The 26,148-nt window shown below is 37.0% G+C and overlaps 1 protein-coding gene across 2 annotated transcripts in view; it reads left to right on the forward strand.

Annotated features, from left to right (window-relative positions):
• Positions 1 to 26,148, forward strand: part of RELN (reelin) — a 522,720-nt gene that overhangs the window by 358,795 nt on the left and 137,777 nt on the right. For both annotated transcript variants that reach the window (XM_065883760.1, XM_065883761.1), the window contains exon 20: positions 4,369 to 4,605. In XM_065883760.1, the coding sequence (XP_065739832.1) occupies positions 4,369 to 4,605 (237 nt within the window). The remainder of the gene's footprint in view (positions 1 to 4,368; positions 4,606 to 26,148) is intronic.

Below are 26,148 nucleotides of genomic sequence, written 5' to 3' on the forward strand. Positions count from 1 at the left end.
TATTCTCATATTCTTAAATGTGCATCTAAGGGAAATATTTTGATACCTAGGAAAGAGAAAAATAACTAACACTACTTTCCTTGTTCAACTATAGTGCAAACTATTAGGTATGATTTTAATATGGTACTAAATTATAAATGCTGTTGATAAATCTTTTTAGCAATGTATGATAATATAATAAATTATATGAGATAATAACTCATAAAATCCGATAACCAATTTGCATGTAATATAATTAAGTAATGGGTATAAAGAAGTTTTTCTAGCATGTATAGAGTCCCTGGCAAAGATGGAGTTGAGAATGTATTTAAAGCCCTTTCTTCAGGCCACTTCTATTTTTCTTTGGCTTATATATTTCATAATATATAGTCACAATTGTGAGATTTAAGTTTTACTTGAAGTAGGGCCATCCTTTAGTTTGGGAGAGTGGTAATCAGCATTTGTGATACGATTTCGGAAGAGTCCAGAGAGTCCTCTCCTTTTCTAGAACACTTACTGACTTGCTCACTGAAATTCCTTCAAAATAGCAGGAGAAGAGGAGGATGGGAAAGTTAAAATAGGACTAGAGGAGGTATCACTGTGACTTACATTCACTTTCCGATATAAAGAGCTAATACAGTTTACCTTCCTGGGAGTACATACATGTTGATCATGGAAAGATATGAAAAAGAGTGAGGAGGGCTTCCCTGGTGGCGCAGTGGTTGAGAGTCCGCCTGCCGATGCAGGGCACACGGCTTCGTGCCCCGTCCGGGAAGATCCCATGTGCCGCTGAGCGGCTAGGCCTGTGAGCCATGGCCGCTTAGCCTGCGCGTCCGGAGCCTGTGCTCCGCAATGGGAGAGGCCACAACAGTGAGAGGCCCGCGTACCGCAAAAGAAAAAAAAAAAAGAGTGAGGACTTTGGGCATTGAAGTGTGCATTGGCACCATGGCAGAAGGACAGGGGCAATGATGATAGAGTTTATATACTTTAAAATTCTGCCTAGAGCTATCCCTTCATTTAAGTATTTGCAAATAGATGAGAACTTTTATTTTCATTAGAAGATGAAGTAGCATGTAACAGAGATAATAGTTAACAATTATTATGAGTGGTAAATACTATATGTTGTAAAATTTAAGAGAATGCACCAGATGTGTTGAGTCTTTTCCCTATAAGGGTAAATGTAAGACTAAACTCAACTTTCTCACTCAGTAGAGACATATGAATCCTAAAGAAACATTTCATAGGTTCTCCATAATAAGCATTAAAAGAAAATTAAGCAAAAATCAAGGTGATAATAAAAATGATGAAAGCATGAAGAAAATATCATTGTTCTAAGTTAAATTGGCCCAAAACACAATTTTTTCTAACAAGGATGGACAGCTTCAAAATTCAGTAATCAATTTGTAGCATGAAATTTAATTAATCTTGGTTGATATGAAAAGAAATTATGCATTTAATGTACTATTGCAAAGGTACATTTAATCTTGTCTGCCATTTGACAGCAACATTTTTCTTCTAAGCAGAACCAAGGTGGCTTTTCAGCATTAGGTATGTGCACAGCTTGAAAGATTAAGATCAGAGGGGAGATTTTTTTAAAAGGAGAACGTGGTAGTGGAACCAAGAACACTTTCATTTTATATATATTGCCTCTGTCCAAGAGACTCTTCCCTCCTCCCCCTCTCTCTTATAAATATTAATAAAAGGTGACATGGCAGAAGTAGAATTTGATATATTCTAGGCACTAAATTATGCTTTATATGAGAAATAGTACAAACCATGTAAACTCTCCATGAGACAGTTAATTATTGATGCCTTTAGCCATTTGCTGTGTTTTCTTCAGTATAAATTGCTGCCTGTAATTGCTGTGAATTCCATATTGTTCCTTTCTGCCATGGTTGTTCAAAAATGAAGTGTGATCCATAAATTAGATGTGATAGTTGGCTAACTACTGTTATTCCTAGCTGACTTCTAATAATTTCCTTACCTATAATTCACTCAGTAAGTGAAAGAACTCTATCTGCTTGATATTAATAAAAGTTGAAGTCTGTAAATATATCTAAGTTAATCTTTTAATTCTAACTGACTAGACTGCCTTGTGAACTAATTGGCATTCTTATTAATATAAAACTATATATTTTTGGTGAGGCAAATTATTCTAGATTTTTCTTAATTATAGGGCTTGGTTTCTTATTCTAAAATTATTGTGAAGTCTAATTATATTTTATTTTTGTCTTGATTATTATGTTTGATTACAGGAAATCCATGAGCTTAGTACCTATCCAAAAAAGGAAGCTTGAGACAGAAAGTTGACCTAAGTCCCTGGGTTCTCATCTAGGAATATTCTGGTCAAATGGCTCCATAGCCATTCTAACCAGCCACTGTAATATGCATAGAGTGGTAAAGCAGAGACTCCCACCCCACTCCAAGATATAACGTAGAGGTAAAGGATGCAGACTCTAGAGCCATGTTCCCTAGGTCCATAGCCTGGCATTGTCAGTTAAAAGCTGCTTAACCTAAAAGAAAATCTTTAACCTCTTTGTGCCTCTGTGTTTGAATCTCTGTCAGGGTATACTGATAATATGTACTTCATCTATGCAGCAAGAAGTTACTCTTTTTATATGCCAGACACTATTCTAGGTGCTAAGATACAATAGTGAAAAATAGAAAAAAGTCTCTGACTTTGCCATAAGGATATTATTATCCCAGTTTCACAGATGAAGATGCTAAGGCACATAGAAGTTAAATACCTTCACTGAAGCTGCAGAGTTATCAACCATGAGGTGACAAAGTGCATACTTTAACCCAAGAGTCTGACTACAGACTCACAGTCTTCACATCTCTGCTGGGGAAAATATTGGGCACTTCAGTTACTGTTCTCACACACATATGCACTTTATTTTCCTTTAAAGTTGCCCGAAAAATTCTACTTCTCAGTTGTTAATTTTTAATATTATATTTATTTTCATCAGAGAGAACAGCAACTGCTTTTAAAATTATTAATATTAAAAGAAAATTATAATTTTCTAATAACATAATGCTAATCAAATTAAATTATTAAATTAATGCATGATGTTTTCATTGTTGAGCCAGTTTGAATATAGTTTATTTTATTCTATATTTGATATGTAAACATAAATATTATTTAATTATTTAATAAATAAATATTTAGAAAATTAAAGTGAAAATTACTGAAATAATTAAGTATTTAATAAGTACTTTTCTTTTAATAAACTCACATTGGTTAAAAAAATTCAGCAGATCGTGGAAAGTACTTAAAAAATCATAAACCTGTTATAGCTTTGTCTTTTTAGTTTAAGAAATATTTTTTAATTTATATTTCTGTATTTGAACATTGATTTCTCATCATTTAAAAAGTATGTTTTCTCACATTACAAAAAGTCCTACCAATTTTTTACTGTTTATATAATCAATGGTGATAATCGTGTTATTCCACCCCATATTTTCATATGCAGATTATTTAAAGTAAAAATAGATATTACTTTTAATAACTTTCAGTATGCAAAAAATTACATTTTCAAGATGTGATTTAATGTTTCTTTGTGTAATAACTAAAGATGAACATAATACAAATATGAAAATCAATCTAATTTCTCAGTAAATCCAGCCTTAGACATTGAAGTTTTTAAATAATTTATTTCTAAGTTATCCAGCTAGTCACCTGTCTTAGGGAGTTTTTCTTTGCTCACTAAGAAGAAGATTCAGTCCCTTCAGTGTACGTTTACTGCAAACACCTCTACTGGTGTATAATTGTACACTGATGGAGATAAATGTTCCATTTGCTATTTGTTTCACATCGCACCTTGTGTACGGATTTGAGCAGCATGGTACTATGATTTATGGAGCTTTCAAGCAGATGTCATTGCAGTGGCAATTAATATATAGTTCCTGCTGCTGTGTACAATGATTGCTCCTGGAAATTAGATACTATTCTTAATTTTCTTCCCCATTTGTCAGATACAGGTTTACTGTCACAGCCACCATGACACAGCAAGTGACCTCGCACACTATGCTGAACTCATGGGAATGAGGAAGTGCCATGGTTCCAACCAGCCCAAAAGTATAATGTGTGTAACAAGCTGCCCAAGATCCTTTACCAGACTTAGGCAAATCCTGCCACATTGACAACTATGTTTTCTTGAGTTAGCTTTTCTGAGAGCAGCTGAGTGCAAGCAAAGTCACAGTTTTAGATGTGTTGAGAAGACTTCGTTGGAGTCAGACAGGAAATTGGAAATCTCAAGAATGTTTGTCATAGTGGGAGAATTATTTTTTTCAAATATTATACTGTAGGAAGAAAAGATCCTGCTATAAATGTTTGTATTTTAAGATAATCAAAGTAATCTGAATTTTTACTTCTATTTTCTCCTTTAGAATAATCTCTGTAGAATTACCAGATGATGCAAGACAGTTTGGAATTCAGTTCAGATGGTGGCAACCATATCATTCTTCCCAGGGAGAGGATGTATGGGCTATTGATGAGATTATCATGACATCTGTACTTTTCAATAGCATTAGTCTTGACTTTACCAATCTTGTGGAGGTCACTCAATCTCTGGGATTCTACCTTGGAAATGTTCAGCCGTACTGTGGCCACGACTGGACCCTTTGGTAAGGATTTCATCTTTGTTCTTGTGGTTATTGTTACAATTTGCATTAAGGATTGAAACCCAAAGATGATCTTCCAGTCCATCCAGCACTTAGTCGTTTGTTGACAAATATTAGCTGAACATGAACCATTTGAAAAGTCGCTGTTATGTCTATAAGTAAGTTACCTTGGGGAAGAAGACTAAAAACAAAACACTGATAGATTTAAATAAATATAAAATTTCACTATATTTATTCATCTCAAATTTTCATTTTCCCACCATTACATATAAAAACCCTCTTCAAGAAGTGTTAATAACTAAAGTGACTAACATATTCTCCCTTCATGGAGGTCCATCATGATCATAGTGAAAAGTGAAATCACTCTAATGACTATTTTAAAAAAATTTCTCATCACGTGTTTTATTTTCATGCTGTCTTACATAAAGTCCAAGAAGTTTCTCCAACCCAAAGATATTCTTTTTAGTCCATTTTATCAAGCAATATTGGACCAGTGACTTGTATGGTTAATGTCAGTGGGGTTTCAAGAATGTGGGATTTCCTAGTCAAGATAACTTTCATTCTTAGATTTTTTTTCTCCCTATTGTCAGATGCAAACTTAATTATACATTAAGCAGTAAATAAATAACTTAAGACTATGATTAGTACTTCAAGAACATCAGTAGGATGACACAATAGTGATTACCTAGTTAGGAGGTGGCAACTTTAGATAGAGACGAGGAGGCTGTGTTTGGGTAGTTCAGAGAGTGGAAACAACACATTCCACTAACTGGAAAGTAAAGGAGCAGGAAGTTCCAGGCACATGAAGATCTGAAGGAAGAGCGTACAACTACAGGAAACTCTGTGGTGCAAAGACTCCCAAAGCATGAGTGACCATGACATGTTCAAAAACCAGGAAGAAGGCCAATGTTGCTGGAGCCCAGGTAATGAGGGAGTGAATGTCAGAAATGGAAACCAAGAGATATGCAGAAGCCAGATCAGATAGGACTTTCTAGGCATAGAGATCCTAGGTTAAGTCTCAGGTCTGTATAATTTCAAAACTCACAACCTTCACCACTGTGCAAACTGCCCCTCTTTGGGTTCCTTTAGAACTTTAAACATGATTGAGGAATAATTTTCTAAGAGTCTTTTACTTTCTATTGAGTCATGGTCAGACCAATTTAATTTCTCCAGATGAATCTTGCCAAAAGCTATTCACTGCAATTGTCTCCCTAGAACATATCATAAATGACCCATCAGTGACCTTATCATAATTAGAGGTAAATTTTGCACACCATTGCACATAAAATTACCTTTGATGGGAATTGTGCATGGACAGTCACATCTCACACACAGCAGGCTAAAATTCTAGCATCAAAATGACAGCTAATGGCATGGAAGTACAGCTGATCACTTTTGCTGCAAGCACTGTCAAACTAGATAGAATGAAATTTCTCTATGACAAAATATGAAAGGTTATATTGTGTGTTTTCTAGTTGATAGCCTCAGATGCTTATTTTTATGCATGCTGTTTCTTAGTCCTGGAGTCTTCAAAGAAAATAAAGGGGTGAAGCAAATAAGATACAAAGATGTAAAGCAAAATGAGATTTCTTGGAATTTTATGGTTCTGCAATTTTAAATTGACCTGAATTAACAATAATCCAAATTGGTCATATACCATAAACTATCCCCCAAGTTTGTGTAGCAGTTTTTCTTTCCAGCACTTTGAATACAACAAAGAATCATATCATGAATGCAAGTCCTGTATAATGTTTATTTTTTTGTAAATAGTTAACATCTGCTCAGATAAACTCCAAAGTTGCTGAGCGTTTTAATTTTAACACTTGGGTTGAATACATGATAACAGCAGTTTAATTTCTGTGCTTTGCAAAACCCTAAGAACAATATCCTTTCACACAAGTCTGATGAATATTCTTAACCCACCACTGCTTTAATTGGTGGAGATACATTTACTCTGTGAAAGTACAATCACAATAATTATAGAAAACCATAAGAAAATATAAATAATTGTACAATCCCCATGGGCACCTTGAGCAGCGCCACAGGAGTTTTATTAACAGCCACATGTGAGCAATCAAATTTGACTTCTCTGAAACGAAAAGGAGTTGTCTTGGTTATGAAACAACAGAGACTATACTCTGGTGGTGATAATGAGACTAGAGAAACACATTAACCGCTTTAATAAGGACATGAAAAATGCTCTCTGCTCATTAAAATGAAACAACATGGAAGATTTCAAACTGTTCCCATTTTCTTAGCCAATGAATCAGAATAAAACCCCATTTAATGACACCGTTTTCTCTCTGCTGCTGTTGAAGAATATATAGTCCAAGTTCCAAGTTCAGTGTGAACTCACTTTAGCGCTATTTTTCAGAAACACTTATTACAATACTGAAATTCAAATGATGATATTGACCAACTATTTATCATAACTACCTAGTCCTAAAAACAAAGGTTTTTTTAATGTAAAGCCTTTGGAGCATGTTATTAAGATAAAATTCTCTGAACATATTCAAATATGTGGCCTCTGCCGTTCAATGACCTGTTTTTCTCAAGGGAAATTGTGAAATGTCTACACGTTCTCTACAAATGACTGGTGTTAAATTAATTATTGTTGGCTTTTGCCAGCTGAGAGTTCATTTGGTTCTCATTTTCTAACTCATGGCTTTCCATGAGCATGGATTGTTGTTACTGAGAGTGTTCTCCAGGGAAAACTTGGACAATTGTTTTTTCATTAGAAGAACTACAGTCAATATGCTATAAATCACTTTACAGTATGTCATCTTAGAGCACATTTTTCCATGGGGAAATAAATTGCCTTTAATTATTTGTAGTACTTTCCTTTCTTCCATACATAGTATCTGAAATCAGAACCTGTCTGCTTTGTGTTCTAAAAATAGTCTTTAAAGCCTCTTCCATATATTTTAAGATCATTAAGGGAATTATTTTAATTGAGATTTATTAAAGATTATTTGACTAATACTATTAGTGATAATACCAAGGGACATTTACATTCCTCTGTCTTATCTAGTAGACTAGCTAAGTATACAGGTGGAAAGGACATTGCTGTCATATTATCTAGAGTTTTGGTTTCAAAATGTGTAAAACTATGAGGGTATGGTCATCATAGCATATTAGAATTGGCAGTTCGTTTTAGTAGAAGAGATAAAGAGTTTTCCAGACAGGCAAAGGCTAAAGGAGTTCACCACTAGATGGGCTTTACAAGAAATATGATAAAGGACAGTCTTCAAGCTGAAACAGAAGGGCTCTAGTTAATAACAGGAACAGATATAAAAGTGTAAATCTCACTGCTAAAGGTAAATATGTAGTTAAATTCAAAATACTATCATGTTGTAGTGGTAGTGAGTAAATCACTTATAAATCTAGTATGAAGGTTAAAAGACAAAAATAGTAAAAAAAAAAAAAGCTGTAACTATAATAATTTGTTAACAGATAGACAAGATAAAAAAGATGTAAATTATGACACGTAAAACATGAAACATTGTGGAGGGGGGTAAAAATGTAGAGCTTTAGTGTGCATTTGACTTAAGTTGTTATCAGTTTAAAATAGACTGTTACAAATGTAAGATGTTTTATATAAACCTCATGGTATCCACAAAGTAAAAACTCAGAGTAGATACACAAAAGATAAAGAGAGGCCTTCACTGGTGAATTTTACTAGACATTCTAAGAATTAATACCAGTTCTTCTCAAAGTCCTCCAAAAAGTATAGAAGAGAGAGGAATACTTCGAAACCCATTTTACAAGGCCAGCATTACTCTGACACCAAAACTAAGCAAGGGTGTCATGAGAAAAGAAAATTACAGACCAAGATTCCTGATGAACATAAATACAAAAATCCTCAGCAAAATACTAGCAAATCTAATTCAACAGCACATTAAAAGAATATATACCATGATAAAGTGGGATTTATTCCTGGGACACAAGGGTAATTCCACATGTGAAAATCAGTCAAGTGATACACCACATTAATAAAATGAAAGATAGAGAGAGATTGGTTCAAGATGGCTGAGTACAATGACGTGTGCTCACTCCCTCATGCGAGAGCACCGGAATCACAACTAACTGAACAGTAATCGACAGGAAGACACTGGAACTCACCAAAAAAGATACCCCACATCCAAAGACAAAGGAGAAGCCACAATGAGATGGTAGGAGGGGGTGCAATCACAATAATATCAAATCCCATAGCTGCTAGGTGGGTGACTCACAAACTGGAGAACACTTATACCACAGAAGACCACCCACTGGAGTGAAGGTTCTGAGTCACACATCAGGCTTCCCAACCTGGGGGTCCGGCAACAGGAGGAGGAATTCCTAGAGAATCAGACTTTGAAGGCTAACGGGATTTGATTGCAGGACTTTGACAAGACTGGGGGAAACAGAGACTCCACTCTTGGAGGGCACACACAAAGTAGTGTGTGCATCAGGATGCAGGGGAAGGAGCAGTGACCCCATAGGAGACTGAACCAGACCTACCTGCTAGTGTTGGAAAGTCTCCTGCCAAGGCAGGGGGTGGCTGTGTCTCACTGTGAGATCAAGGACACTGGCAGCAGAAGTTCTGGGAAGTACTCCTTGGCATGAGCCCTCCCAGAGTCCGCCATTAGCCCCACCAAATAGCCCAGGTAGGCTCCAGTGTTGGGTTGCCTCAGGCCAAGCAACCAACAGGGAAGCAACCCAGCCCCACCCATCAGCAGACAAGCGGATTAAAGTTTTACTGAGCTCTGCCCACCAGAGCAACAGCCAGCTCTACCCACCACCAGTCCCTCCCATCAGGAAACTTGCACAAGCCTCTTAGGTAGCCTCATCCACCAGAGAGCACACAGCAGAAGCAAGAAGAACTACAATCCTGCAGCCTGTGGAACAAAACCCACATTCACAGAAAGATAGACAAGATGAAAAGGCAGAGGGCTATGTACCAGGTGAAGGAACAAAATAAAACCCCAGAATAACAACTAAATGAAGTGGAGATAGACAACCTTCCAGAAAAAGAATTCAGAATAATGATAGTGAAGATGATCCAGGACCTTGGAAAAAGAATGAAGGCAAAGATCGAGAAGATGCAAGAAATGTTTAACAAAGACCTAGAAGAATTAAAGAGCAAACAAACAGAGATGAACAATACAATAACTGAAATGAAAACTACACTAGAAGGAATCAATAGCAGAATAACTGAGGCAGAAGAACGGATAAGTGATCTGGAAGACAGAATGGTGGAATTCACTGCTGGGCAACAGAATAAAGAAAAAAGAATGCAAAGAAATGAAAACAGCCTAAGAGACCTCTTAAACACAACAACATTCGCATCATAGGGGTCCCAGAAGGAGAAGAGAGAGAGAAAGGACCAGAGAAAATATTTGAAGAGATTACTGTCAAAAACTTGCCTGACATGGGAAAGGAAATAGCCACCCAAGTCCAGGAAACACAGAGACTCCCATACAGGATAAATCCAAGGAGAAACACACCAAGACACATAGTAATCAATTTGGCAAAAACAAAAGAAAGAAAAATTTTAGAAACCAGAAAGGGAAAAATGATAAATAAAATACAAGGGAACTCCCATAGGGTTAACAGCTGATTTCTCAGCAGAAACTCTACAAGCCAGAAGGGAGGGCATGACATATTTAAAGTGATGAAAGGGAAGAACCTACAACCAAGATTCCTCTACCCGGCAAGAATCTCATTCAGATTCAATGGAGAAATCAAAAGCTTTACAGACAAGCAAAAGCTAAGAGAATTCAACACCACTAAACCAGCTCTACAACAAATGCTATAGGAACTTCTCTAAGTGGGAAACACAAGAGAAGAAAAGGACCTACAAAAACAAACCCATAACAATTAAGAAAATGGTAATAGGAACATACATATCGATAATTACCTTAAACGTGAATGGATTAAACGCTCCAACCAAAGACACAGGCTTGCTGAATGGATACAAAAACAAGACCCATATATATGCTGTCTACAAGAGACCCACTTCAGACCTAGGGGCACATACAGACTGAAAGTGGATGGAAAAAGATATTCCATGCAAATGGAAATCAAAAGAAAGCTGGAGTAGCAATACTCATATCAGATGAAATAGACTTTAAAATAAAGAATGTTACAAGAGACAAGGAAGGAAACTGCATAATGATCAAAGGATCAATCCAAGAAGCAGATATAACAGTTATAAATATATATGCACCAACATAGGAGCAGCTCAGTACATAAAGCAACTGCTCACAGTTATAAAAGAGGAAATCAACAGTAACATAATAATAGTGGGAACTTTAACACCTCACTTAACCCAACAGACAGATCATCCAAACAGAAAATTAGTAAGGAAACACAGGCTTTAAGTGACACAATAGTCCAGATAGATTTAATTGATATTTATAGGATATTCCATCCAAAAACAGCAGATTACACTTTCTTCTCAAGTGCACATGGAACATTCTCCAGGATAGATCACCTCTTGGGTCACAAATCAAGCCTCAGTAAATTTAAGAAAATTGAAATCATATCAAGCATCTTTTCCAACCACAATGCTATGAGATTAGAAATCAATTACAGGGAAAAAAACTTTAAAAAAACACAAACACATGGAGGCTAAACAGTATGTTACTAAATAACCAAGAGGTCACTGAAGAAATCAAAGAGGAAATCAGAAAATACCTGGAGAGAAATGACAACGAAAACACGACGATCCAAAACCTACAGGATGCAACAAAAGCAGTTCTAAGAGGGAAGTTTATGGCAATACAAGCCTCCCTCAAGAAGCAAGAAACATCTCAAATAAACAATCTAACCTTACACCTAAAGGAACTAGAGAAAGAAGAACAAACAAAACCAAAGTTAGTAGAAGGAAAGAAATCATGAACATCAGAGCAGAAATAAATGAAATAGAAACGAAAACAATAGCAAAGATCAATAAAACTAGTAGCTGGTTCTTTGAGAAGATAAACAAAATTGATAAACCTTTAGTCAGACTCATCAAGAAAAAGATGGAGAGGAATCAATAAAATTAGAATTGAAAAAGAAGTTACAATGGACACCGCAGAAATGTGAAACATCCTAAGAGACTAATACAAGCAGCTCTATGCCAATAAAATAGAGAACCTAGAAGAAATGGACAAATTCTTAGAAAAGTATACCCTTCCAAGACTGAACCAGGAAGAACTAGAATATATGAACAGACGAATCACAAGTAATGAAATTGAAACTGTGATTAAAAATCTTCCAACAAACAAAAGTCCAGGACCAGATAGCTTCACAGGTGTATTGTGTCAAACATTTAGAGAAGAGCTAACAGCCATCCTTCTCAAACTCTTCCAAAATATTGCAGAGGAAGGAACACTCCCAAACTCATTCTATGAGGCCACCATCACTCTGATACCAAAACCAGACAAAGATACTAGAAAAAAGAAAAATACAGACCAATATCTCTGATGGATACAGATGCAAAAATCCTCAACAAAATACTAACAAACAGAAACGAACAGCACATTAAAAGGATCATACACCATGATCAAGTGGAATTATTTGCAAGGATGAAAGGATTCTTCAATATATGCAAATCAATCAATGTGACACACCATATTAACAAATTGAAGAATAAAAACCATATGATCATCTCAATAGATGCAGAAAAATCTTTTGACAAAATTCAACACCCATTTATGATAAAAACTCTCCAGAAAGTGAGCATAGAGGGAACCTACCTCAACATAATAAAGGCCATATATGACATGGATTCACAGCAAACACCATTCTCAATGGTGAAAAACTGAAAGCATTTCCTCTAAGATCAGGAACAAGAGAAGGATGTCCACTCTCGCCACTCTTATTCAACATAGTTTTGGAAGTCCTAACCACGGCAATCAAGGAAGAAAAAGAAATTAAAGGAATACAAATTGGAAAAGAAGAAGTAAAACTATCACTGTTTGCAGATGACATGATACTATACATAGAGAATCATAAAGATGCCACCAGAAAACTACTAGAGCTAATCAATGAATTTGATAAAGTTGCAGGATACAAAATTAATGCATAGAAATCTCTTGTATTCCTATACACTAATGATGAAAAATCTGAAAGAGAAATGAAGGAAACACTCCCATTTACCATTGCAACAAAAAGAATAAAATACCTAGGAATAAACCTACCAAGGGAGACAAAAGACCTCTACTCAGAAAAGTATAAGACACTGATGAAAGAAATCAAAGATGACACAAACAGATGGAGAGATATACCCTGTTCTTGGATTGGAAGAATCAACATTGTGAAAATGACTATACTACCCAAACCAATCTACAGATTCAATGCAATCCCTATCAAATTACCAGTGGCATTTTTTACAGAACTAGAACATAAAATCTTAAAATTTGTGTTGAGACACAAAAGACCCCGAATAACCAAAGCAGTCTTGAGGGAAAAAAACGGAACTGGAGGAATAAGACTCCCTGGCTTCAGACTATACTACAAAGCTACAGTAATCAAGACAATATGGTACTGGCACAAAAACAGAAATATAGATCAATGGAACAAGATAGAAAGCCCAGAGATAAACCCACGCACCTATGGTCAACTAATCTATGACAAAGGAGGCAAGGATATACAATGGAGAAAAGACAGTCTCTTCAATAAGTGGTGCTGGGAAAACTGGACAGCTACATATGAAAGAATGAAATTAGAACACTCCCTAACACCATACACAAAAATAAACTAAAAATGGATTAGAGACCTAAATGTAGGACCAGACACAATAAAACTCTTAGAGGAAAACGTAGGAAGAACACTCTTTGACATAAATCACAGCAAATCTGTTTTGATCCACCTCCTAGAGTAATGGAAATAAAAACAAAAATAAACAAATGGGACCTAATGAAACTTAAAAGCTTTTGCAAAGCAAGGGAAACTATAAACAAAACGAAAAGGCAACCCTCAGAATGGGAGAAAATATTTGCAAATGAATCAACAGACAAAGGATTAATTTCCAATATATATAAACAGCTCATTCAGATCAATATTAGAAAAACAAACAACCCAATCAAAAAATGGGCAGAAGACCTAAATAGACATCTCTCCAAAGAAGACATACAGATGGCTACGAAGCACATGAAAAGCTGCTGAACATCACTAATTATTAGAGAAATGCAAATCAAAACTATGATGAGGTATCACCTCACACCAGTTAGAATGAGCATCATCGGAAAATCTAGAAACAACAAATGCTGGAGAGGGTGTGGAGAAAAGGGAACCCTCTTGCACTGTTGGTGGGAATGTAAATTGATACAGCCACTGTGGAGAACAGTATGGAGGTTCCTTAAAAAACTAAATATAGAATTACCATATGATCCAGCAATCCCACTACTGGGTATATACCCAGAGAAAACCATAATTCAAAGAGACACATGCACCCCCAAAGTTCATTGCAGCACTATTTACAATAACCAGGTTATGGAAGCAACCTAAATGCCCATCGACAGATGAATGGATAAAGAAGATGTGGTACATATATACAATGGAATATTACTCAGCCATAAAAAGGAACAAAATTGGGTCATTTGTAGAGATGTGGATGGATCTAGAGAGTGTCATACAGAGTTAAGTAAGTCAGGAAGAGAAAAACAAATATTGTATATTAATGCATATATGTGGAACCTAGAAAAATGGTACAGATGAACCGGTTTGCAGGGCAGAAATAGAGACACAGATGTAGAGAATAAACGTATGTACACCAAGTGGGGAAAGTGGCAGGGGTAGTGGTGGTGGTTGGATGAAATGGGAAATGGGGAATGACATATATACACTAATATGTATAAAATAGATAACTAAAAAGAACCTGCTGTAGAAAAATAAATAAAATTAAAAAAATAAAAGATAAAAATTATATGATCATCTCAATAGATGCAGAAAAAGCATTTGACAAACTTCAAAATCTATTTATGATAAAAACTCTCAACATAGTACATATAAAGGGAACATACCTCAACATAATTAAGGCCATCTATGACAAGCCCACTCAATGATGAAAGGCTGAATGCATTTGCTCTAAGATCAGGAACAAGATAAGGATGCCCACTCTCACTACTTTTATTCAACATAGTCCTGAAAGTCCTAGCCAGAGCAATTAGGCAAGAAAGACAAAAGTCTCCAAACTAGAAAGGAAGAAGTAAAACAGTCTTTATTTGCAGATGATGTGATATTATATCATTATAGATAGGAAAACTAAAGACTCCACGGAAACTGCTAGAACTAGTAAACAGGTTCAGCAAAGTTGCAGGATACAAAATCAATACACAAAAAATCAATAGCATTTCTATATGTTTACAATGAACCACCAGAAAGAAAAAATAAGAAAACAATTCCATTTACAATTGCATCAGAAAGAATAAAATGCCTAGCAATAAGTTTGACCAAGGAAGTGAAAGATCTGTACACTGAAGACAGTAAGACGTTGATGAAAGAAATTGAAGAAGACACAGAAAAATGGAAATATAATCAGTGCTCCTGGATTGGAATGATTAATATTGTTATAATGTCCATACTACCCAAAGTAACCTACAGATTCAGTGCAATCCCTATCAAAATTCCAGTGGCATTTTTCACAAAAATAGAAGAAACAATCCGAATAGTTGTATAAAAACCACAAAAGACCCTCAAATAGGCAACACAATCTTGAGAAAGAAGAATAAAGCAGGAAGCATCATACTCCCTGGTTTCAAACTATATTACAAAGCTATAGTAATCAAAACAGTATGGTATTGGCATAAAAACAGACATGTAGATCAATAGAGAACAGAAAAGAGAGCCGAGAAATAAACAAATCCATATATGATCAATTAATTTTTGACAAAAGAGCCAAGAATATACAATAGGGAAAGGACTCCCTTCAATAAATGGTGTTTGGAAAACTGAACAGCCAAACACTAAAGAAAATAACTGGACTACACAAAACTACCCACAAAAATTTACTCAAAATGGATCAAAGACTTGAACATAAGACCTGAAGCCATAAAACTCCTAGAAGAAAACATAGGCAGTAAGCTCCTTTACATCAGTCTTGGCAATTATTTTTTTGCATTTGACACCAAAGCAAAGGCCATGAAAGCAAAAAATCACAAGTGGGACTATATTAAACTGAAAAGCTTATGCACAGCAAAGAAAACTGTCAACAAAATGGAAAGGGAACCTACAGTATGGGAGAAAATACTTACAAATCCTATATCTGATAAGGTGTTAATATCTAAAATATATAAAGAACTCAAACAACTCACTAGCCAAAAAAATCCGTAAACAATCTAATTTTAAAAATGGGCAGGGCTTCCCTGGTGGTCCAGTGGTTGAGAATCTGCCTGCCATTGCATGGCACACGGGTTCGAGCCCTGGTCTGGGAAGATCCCACATGCCACAGAGGAACTAGACCCGTGAGCCACAACTACTGAGCCTGTGCATCTGGAGCCTGTGCTCCACAACAAGAGAGGCTGCAATAGTGAGAGACCTGCACACCGCAATGAAGAGTGGCCCCCGCCTGCCGCAACTAGAGAAAGCTCTCACACAGGAACGAAGACCCAACACAGCCAAAAATAAATTAATGAATTAATTATTTTAAAAAATCGGGGCTTCCCTGGTGGCGCAGTGGTTGAGAGTCCACCTGCCGATGCAGGGGACACGGGTTCATGCCCCGGCCCGGGAAGATACCACGTGCCGCGGAGCAGCTAGGCCCGTGAGCCATGGCCGCTGAGCCTGCGTGTCCGGAGCCTGTGCTCCACAACGGGAGAGGCCACAACAGTGAGAGGCCTGCATACCACAAAAAAAAAAAAAAAAAAAAAAAAAATGGGCAAAGGATCTAAATAGACATTTTACCAAAGAAGACGTACAGATGACCAACAGGTACATGGAAAGATGCTCACCATCACTAATCATCAGGGAAATGCAAATCAAAACCACAATGAGATATCACCTCACACAAGTTAGAGTGGCTATTATCAAAAAAACAGGAAATAACAAGTATTGGCGAGGGTGTCGCGAAAGGGGATCCTTGTGCACTGTTGGTGGGAATGTAAATTGGTGCAGCCATTATGGAAAACTTTATGGAGGTTCCTCAAAAAATTAAAAATACAATCCAGCAATTCTGCTTCTGAGTATGTATCTGAAAGAAATGAAATCACTATCTTGAAAATATATTTGTTCCTCCCCCACCATGTTTGTGGCAGCATTATTTACAATAGCCAAGACACGGAGATAACAAGAGCATCCATCGATGTGTGAATGTATGATAAAGACAGTGTGATACATACAATGGAGTATTTTCATCCATAAAAAAGAAGGAAATTCTACCATTTGTGACAACATGGATGGACTTTGAAAAAATACAAACTCATAGATAGAGAGATTGGTGGTTGCCAGAGGTGGGGGGTGGAAGATGGGCAAAATGGGTGAAGTGAGTCAAAAGGCACAAACTTTTCACTTACAAGATTAATAAGTTCTGGGGATGTAATGTACAGCATTATGACTGTAAGTAACAGTACTGTATTTTATATTTGAAAGTTGCTAAGAGAGTAGATCTTAAAAGTTCTCATCACAAGAAAAAATTTTGTAACTGTGAGGTGATAGATGTTAGCTAAACTTACTACAGTGATCATTTTGCAGCATATACATATATCAGATCGTTGTGCTGTATGCCTAGTACAATGGCATATGGCAATTATATCTCAACAAAACTGGATTCAAAAAATATATGTTCATATCTCATGGGGCATCTATAAACATGCACAACAAAAAAGAATTTGTATATTTTATGAGAAGCAAGAGTTGCCTAGGGGAAAATCCCAGACTAAAAGGATCCTAAAAGCCTGTTTATCTCATAATACAAATTAAACACAATTCACTTGCAGTAAAAGGTAGGAAATAGTACTGTGGGTCTATGACCAATTGAAAAAAATCAATAATTTAGCATTATATAATAGTCATATAATAATATAGCAGAACTGAACAATGAGTGGAATGTGTTTTAAGCTGTACAAGAGGAGCTATAAAGTAGTTGTTAAGGTACTTCTAGATTATAAGAACCATCAAGAATCAACAGTAACGTGTAGTAATGGATAACACAAAAAGATTTCCTAACTGGCCTAGAAAAATCCCTTCAGAGCTCATGCTTGCACAAACCTGACATGCATTTGTGGGGACTGTCAAGCCCACAGGCAGATCTAACACACATTTAGCAAGCAGTGGGCGAAACACTTTTTAATGAGATCTACCTTTTCTTCTGCTACCTTTGGTTAATTTTTAAAAATAGGAATATGTATTTGCGGGGGTTAAGAGTCAAGAGTCTTTTCTACATGCAGATCTTTATTCCTTTGGACTGGTCTCATGAAAATAGTCAAGGAGGTTGCCTGATACTAATACAAGGAATGTGTCATTGGTAATCATTGACAAAGGAGAGGTTGGATTAGTGCCCTGCTGAAACTTTGGACAGCCTTGATCCCTTAGGTCACAAGAGAAACAAATTTATAACTATCTCTTTATAAAATGAATTTGCTTATAGAATAAAAATGATAGCCAAGTAAATATCTTTAGGATTTTTCTTTCATTGAACATCAGCCCATAATTTACATAGAAATTTTGTCAGCTTAAATTGTTTATTAGTAAGCCTAGAGTCTTCTTGGGATTATTTTTTACAAAAACTATTAGAATAATAAATCAACCCAAATTGTGCTGCTGAAGAAAGTCAGTTGGGGTGAACTGGCTCCCAAGAGCCACTTCAACTACCATTTCTCAGCAAGTGATTAGGAAGCTTAGCAAATAGATAAGGTAAATACATTGAATGACAAACTGAAAAGTCACTATTATTTTCAACAACTATGAAGAAAGTATTTTCAGTACCCAGGGGAATCAATGCCTCTATAAAATTGGTAATATAATTGAATATACCCCCAAATAAATTTATAAATGACTTTCTAAAATAAATCCTATTTATTAGGCTTTTTCATCCTTTTACATGAAATTTTTCATTTGTTGATAGGCTAATTTATACATTCAACTGTTTATTGATTGCACTACAAGTGCTGTTTGTCCTGAAGGTATAGCACTTGGTACTAAAGATGAAGATAGAAAAGCCTTTTGTTTGTGGAGCTTATTTTCTAGAGGAGAAAATCAAAAGTGAGCAAGTAAACAAATTTGTAATAATATTCCAGATAGTGGTAATTGCTGTGAGGATAAAGGAATGGAATGTTAGATGACATAAGTGGAGAGTGAGACTATTTTAGGTAAAATGTTTAGGGAAACCTTCCTGGGAGTGTAGAGGCCAGAATATGAGAAAGAAACACTGATGTGAAAGTGTGCAAGGAAATCATTACAGGCAGAAACAGCAAGAGCAAAGGTCCTGAGGCAAGCAAGGAACTATTGATAGATTATGTTAGGGCCTTATAGAGCAACAGAGAGACTTTGGATTTTATTTTAAGTGTTATGGGAATCCAGTAAATAATTTGAAGCAAGGGAGTGATGTAATCATATTTTTAATATAATTGTAACTGCTGTGTGAGCATAGATGGTAATGATAATAGGAAAAGCAGTAGAAGGAGCTAAGCTCAGAGGCCAGTAGTGTCATCCACATATGCTTGCAGTGTTGCAAGGAACAGGCTGATGGACCACTTGAAAATATATATTGGAGAACAGAGGCTTAGGACCTGCCAAAGGAATGAATAAAATGGCCATGTTCCCAGATTCATGTCCAAACGGTTGACTTTTGAGTCACTTATTTCTCCAAAGTTAGATTTTCCTAAAAATCTCCCTTTAGACTAAGTGGCTATGTGAGATTTCAGAAGTAGGAGAACGTACCACTAAACAAATTAATAACAGAAATCTGCCTTTCATGATCTAGATTCAAGGTATGTCTGGCTCGTTGAAAAAGAAATTTAATAGGCTGAGGTAGTTACTTTCTATGGACAGTGGTTCACAAAGCTTCGTGGTAGGCCTTGGGTGGCCTGACCTGGTCAGCCTCTCCTGCCTCCCTGCCTTTCACTCAATCCTGCCCAACCACATCGTTCTTCCTACTCTACCCCAATGAGCCAAGCTCTTTCCTCTCCCAGCACCTTTGCATTGCCTATGCCTCTTCCTAGGAAGTTCTTTCATTAGTCTCAGTGCCAGGCCTCCAAGTTTTCCAGATAACTGGAAGAAGTCCAGGGGCTTGGAAAATGAATATTGTTTCAAAAATATGATAAGAAAATTGCAAAACTAAAATTAATAAATTTAAATTAAATATCTACAAAACACAACATATGCCAACCCCATTAATTGCTAAATTTAAATATTCATGAAATTTGATGCTATTAGAAATAATTTTTTGGTCAGATTCCTGAGTATGTTGAGAAATCATAGGCAAATGTATATTCCATGCATTACCAGTAGCCAAGTAAAATTTAAAGGCAAAATTATAAAATCCACTTGAAGGTTTTTGCAACAAAAAATACATATGTAATGTGAGACACGGGTGCATTTTAATATGTTTGCCATGATGTGTGATGGAGTTCCCAAAATTAAAAGTGTCAAAGTCCTATGAAAGTCTTAAAATGGCCCTGCTTCAGTACTAACTAAGTTAGTACACGCTATACGGCTGCACATAGTTGGAAGGATAAAGAAAGAGAGAATTTCAAAGATTCCTCATGTATCTTTCTCTCTCACCTCACCTCTTCCCTCCAAGCTAAACATTTTCATTCAGGGCTCTCAGGCCTAACTACATGGGCCAGTGTGTTCCTTCCTGAAAGGAAGTGAGGTGCAAGAGGAAACAGGGAAGGGATGACAGAGACAACAGGATTGTGTTGAAAAGGCAAGCCCTAATTATAAGCAGTGTAAATATGGATTGGGTAAGTTCACTTCAACCAAAATTGGTTCTGGAGTTAGTATGGAAGAATAACAGGAGAAAGGAGGTTCTGGATAGCCAAAGATCTGAGATGAGGTGAAGTTATTAACAGAGGCTGGCAACAGCTAAACTTCTCTGATTCCTCTCCTCCCGCCAGAAGAGGAGGGAAGTCTTGTTGGGTCCCTGACAACTTCACTACTCACACACCCACAGGTTACTGGCAAGAGACTGGCAGGCATTATGAGAGTTGAGAGGAGCTATTTTCCCCTGGGTCCTTGATCTCCCCGCTCTCTGATAGTCTGTCCCCTTTCTGGCCCTCGGTCTCCCTCTCTCTCTCTGCTTCTCTTGGGGGCCGAAGCCCAGGCTGTGCTTCATGCTGACTCCCCCTCTGACTTTTAAGGGCAACGACTGTGGCAGACATTTCCCTTTTTCTGCCACAGTTTACTTCCAGCTGCTGAACAGTTCCTAAAACTGCTGTGAGGTGGACAAAAAGAAGATTCAGCTGAGACTCGACAGAAATCTTTGAAAGCATTACCTCACCAAGAAATTTCTGTAAACTTTTTAAATTTCTATAAACGTTAAAACTAGATTTTTTTTTTTAAGTTATTGGAATTAACTGCTGGCATGTAGGGTTTGGGAGAATTGAGCTAGTTTCACAGGAGACAAAGGTGGGTGACTGGGGTGCAGATGGACCTCCGGACTCCCAACAAAGGCGAGTCACCCACCAATCTCACGTAGCACCCATGTATGTGCGTGCAACCTGGTTATAAAGAGAGAACTGTGGTAACAGCCCCTGTGTACAACAGCCTGAATGTCTAACCTAGGTGACACATTTCCCCCCTATTCTATCACCCACACAGAAAGTTATCTGATCCTTGAGACAAAACTGCTACTAAGTGTCCAATATTTTGCTGAGTTTTGTTTGCCAAGAGGCTGCTTTCTGTAAAAGCTGAAGAAACAGCAGCCAAGCAGCTCAATTTAAGCGTCATATAGCTTAAAGTAAAATGTGAGTCCTGACTTGAAGAACCATGTGTAAATTTCCAAACTGAGAAAATGGAAATGACACTGAAGAAGCTAAAGAATATAAACTATGTACTTTAAGTAGGAATGGTAACAATAAGCAAAATAAAGCAGATGCTAGGAACAAAAGTATAAAAGGAGCCTGAAATACATGCTGAAAAGCACATGTATTCCAAAATATCTTCTATTGCCAATTCAGCCTAACAAGATAAATATAGAGTGGTTTAGTCACTTAGAAATCCATAAGGATTTTTAAAACGAAGTATTGAGTAAATACATGACAAAATGCATTACATGTAGAAATTTCAAATTTGTTCAAAGCTATAGATTGAAGTAAGTGAAAAAGATTATCAGGGACTTCCCTGGTGGCACAGTGGTTAAGAATCTGCCTGCCAATGCAGGGGACACAAGTTTGAGCCCTGGTCTGGGAAGATCCCACATACAGTGGAGCAACTAAGCCTATGTGCCACAACTACTGAGCCTGTGTTCTAGAGCCCATGAGCCACAACTACTGAGCCCACAAGCCACAACTAGTGAAGCCCGCATGCCTAGAGCCCGTGCTCTGCAACAAAAGAAGCCACTGCAGTGAGAAGCCCACACACCGCAACGAAAGTAGACCCTGCTCAACTAGAGAAAGCCTGTGCATAGCAATGAAGACCCAACACAGCCAAACTTAAATAAATAAATTTATTTTAAAAAAAAAAGATAGTCATAAAATAAATTTGTATCTAGAAATTTCTTACATGGAGAATTACTCCAGTTGAGAAACTGGTGGAAAGAATGTAGTCAGGAAAACAAGGGGAAAGTTAATAAATCAGACTGTCATATGAATACAATATGTTAACCCCACATGTTTTACATACTCTTTCTCTAAATTCCTCATTGAAGTGATCGTGGCAATGTAACAGAGAAAATGCTGAACGATTTTTGGATTTTGAAACTTGAATGAGCTTCTGGAAGAAGTGGGATGTGGGAGGAAAGTTTGTTGATGAGAGTGGAGTGAGTGAAAGTTGCATGGGGGGCCCAGATGTAAATCTGGGTGGAATCCATAACCTGGGCCTCAGACGCCACTCGAGACCCCTGACACTGTGCTCCAGAGCAGAGAAGGGGAGCACCCAGCGCCCCACGTGACTCAGACCCAACGCCCAGCCCTCAGGTGACTCCGTGACAGGATGGCTGCCCAAGGATTCTAAGCGAGGGGGAGAAGGAAGGTAGCAGGAAGGAAAACAGACATCAAGAGCCCCGTGGCTGACAGGGTCTTGGTGCTCCAGCTGGGTGTGAGGCCTGAGCCTCTGAGGTGGGAGAGCCAAGTTCAGGACACTGGACGACCAGAGACCTCCAGGCCCCACGTAATATCAATCGGCAAAAGCTCTCCCAGAGACCCAGCTCCACCCAACAGCCAGCAAGCTCCAGTGCTAGACACCCCATGCCAAACAGCTAGCAAGACAGGAACACAACCCCACCCGTTAGGAGAGAGGCTGCCTAAAATCATAATAAGTCCACAGACACCCTAAAACACACCACCAGACGTGGTCCTGCCAACTAGAAAGACAAGATCCAGCCCCACCCACCACAGTACAGGCACCAGTCCCCTCCACCAGGAAGCCTACACAAGCCACTGAAACAGCCTTATCCACTGGGGGCAGACACCAAACACAACGGGAACTACGAACCTGCAACCTGGCAAAAGGAGACCCAAAACACAGTAAGTTAAACAAATGAGAAGACAGAGAAACACACAGCAGATGAAGAGGCAAGTTAAAACCCCACCAGACCAAACAAATGAAGAGGGAATAGGCAGTCTACCTGAAAAAGAATTCAGAGAAATGATAGTAAAGATGATCCAAAATCTTGGAAATAGAATGGAGAAAATACAAGAAACGTTTAACAAGGACCTAGAAGAAATAATGAGCAAACAAACTATGATGAACAACACGATAAATGAAATTAAAAATGAAATCAGTAGCAGAATAACTGAGGCAGAAGAACAGATAAATGAACTGGAAGATAAATAGTGGAAATAACTACCACAGAGAAGCATAAAGAAAAAAGAATGAAAAGAATTGAGGACAATCTCAGAGACCTCTATGACAACACTAAATGCACCAAGATACTCAAATTATAGGGGTCCAAGAAGAAGAGGAGAAAAAGAAAGGCTCTGAGAAAATATTTGACGAGATTATAGTTGAAAACTTCCCTAACATGGGGATAGAAATAAGCAAGTCCAGGAAGCGTAGAGAGTCCCATACAGGAAAATCCAAGGAGAAACACTCCAAGACACATGTTAATCAAACTATAAAAAATGGAATACAAACAAAAAATATTAAAAGCAGCAAGGGAAAAGCAACAAATAACATACAAGGGAATCCCCATAAGGTTAACAGCTGGTCTTTCAGCAGAAACTCTGCAGGCCAGAAAGGAGTGGCAGGACATATTTATAGTGATGAAAGGGAAAAACCTACAACCAAGATTACTCTACCTAGCAAGGATCTCATTCAGATTTGATGGAGAAATTAAAACCTTTACAGACAAGCAAAAGTTAAGAGAATTCAGCACCAGCAAACCAGCTTTACAATAAATGCTAAAGGAAGTTCTGTAGGCAGGAAAGACAAGAGAAAGAAAAGACCTACAATGACAAACGCAAAACAGTGAAAATGGTAATAGGAACATACATATCAATAATTACTTAAATGTAAATGGATTAAATGCTCCCACCAAAAGACATAGACTGGCTGAATGGATACAAAAACAAGACCCATATATATGCTGTCTACAGGAGACCAACTTCAGACCTAGGGACACATACAGACTGAAAGTGACGAGATGGAAAAAGATATTCCATGCAAATGGAAATCAAAAGAAAGCTGGAATAGCAACTTTCATATCAGACAAAATAGACTTTAAAATAAAGACTATTACAAGAGACAAAGAAGGACACTGCATAATGATCATGGGATCAATCCAAGAAGAAGATATAACAATTGTAAATATTTAGGCACCCAGTATAGGAGCACCTCAATACATAAGGCAAATGCTAACAGCCATAAAAGGGGAAATCAACAGTAACATGGTAATAGTAGGGGCCTTTAACACCCCACTTTCACCAATGAACAAATCATCCAAAATGAAAATAAATAAGGAAACACAAGCTTTAAATGATACATTAAACAAGGTGGACTTAATATTTATAAGACATTCCATCCCCAAACAACAGAATACACTTTCTTCTTAAGTGCTCATGAAACATTCTCCAGGATAGATTGTATATTGGGTCACAAATCAAACCTTGGTAAATTTAAGAAAATTGAAATTGTATCAAGTATCTTTTCTGATGACAACACTATGAGACTAGATATCATTTACAGGAAAAAGTCTGTAAAAAATATAAACACATGGAGGCTAAACAATATGCTACTAAATAACCAAGAAATCACTGAAGATATCAAAGAGGAAATCAAAAAATACCTAGAAACAAATGACAAGAAAACACGACGGCCCAAGACCTATGGCATGCAGCAAAAGCAGTTCTAAGAGGAAAGTTGATAGCAATACAATCCTACCTCAAGAAACAAGAAAAATCTCAAATAAACAACCTAACCTTACACCTAAGCAGTTAGAGAAAGAAGAGCAAAAACCCCAAAGTTAGAAGTAGGAAAGAAATCATAAGCATCAGATCAGAAATAAATGAAAAAGAAATGAAGGAAATGATAGCAAAGATCAATAAAACTAAAAGCTGGTTCTTTGAGAAGATAAACAAAATGGATAAACCATTAGCCAGACTCATCAAGATTTTTCTTGAGTCTTTGAGAACCCTCAAATCAATAGAATTAGACATGAAAAAGAAGTAACAACTGACACTGCAGAAATACAAAGGATCATGAGAGATTACTACAAGCAACTATATGCCAATATATTGGGCAACCTGGAAGAAATGGACAAATTCTTAGAAAAGCACAACCTGCCAAGACTGAACCAGGAAGAAATAGAAAATATAAATAGACAAATCACAAGCACTGAAATTGAGACTGTAATTAAAAATCTTCCAACAAACAAAAGCCCAGGACCAGATGGCTTTACAAGTGAATTCTATCAAACATTAAGAGAAGAGCTAACACCTATCCTTCTCAAACTCTTCTAAAATATAGCAGAGGGAGGAACACTCCCAAACTCATTCTATGAGGCCACCATCACCCTGATACCAAAACCAGACAAAGATGTCACAAAGAAAGAAAACTACAGGGCAATATCACTGATGAACATTGATGCAAAAATCCTCAACAAAATACTAGCAAACAGAATCCAACAGCGCATTAAAAGGATCATACACTATGAACAAGTGGGGTTTATTCCAGGAATGCAAGGATTCTTCAATATCCACAAATCAATCAATGTCATAAACCATATACAAATTGAAGGAGAAAAAACATATTATCATCTTAATAGATGCAGAAAAAGCTTTCGACAAAATTCAACACCCATTTATGATAAAAACCCTCCAGAAAGTAAGTATAGAGGGAACTTACCTCAACATAATAAAGGCCAAATATGACAAACCCACAGCCAACATCGTTCTCAATGGTGAAAAACTGAAACCATTTCCTCTAAGATCAGGAACAGACAAGGTTGTCCACTCTCACCACGATTATTCAACATAGTTTTGG

Source organism: Phocoena phocoena, chromosome 9 (genome assembly GCF_963924675.1).
Source record: "Phocoena phocoena chromosome 9, mPhoPho1.1, whole genome shotgun sequence".
In the NCBI taxonomy this organism is placed as follows: Eukaryota; Metazoa; Chordata; class Mammalia; order Artiodactyla; family Phocoenidae; genus Phocoena; species Phocoena phocoena.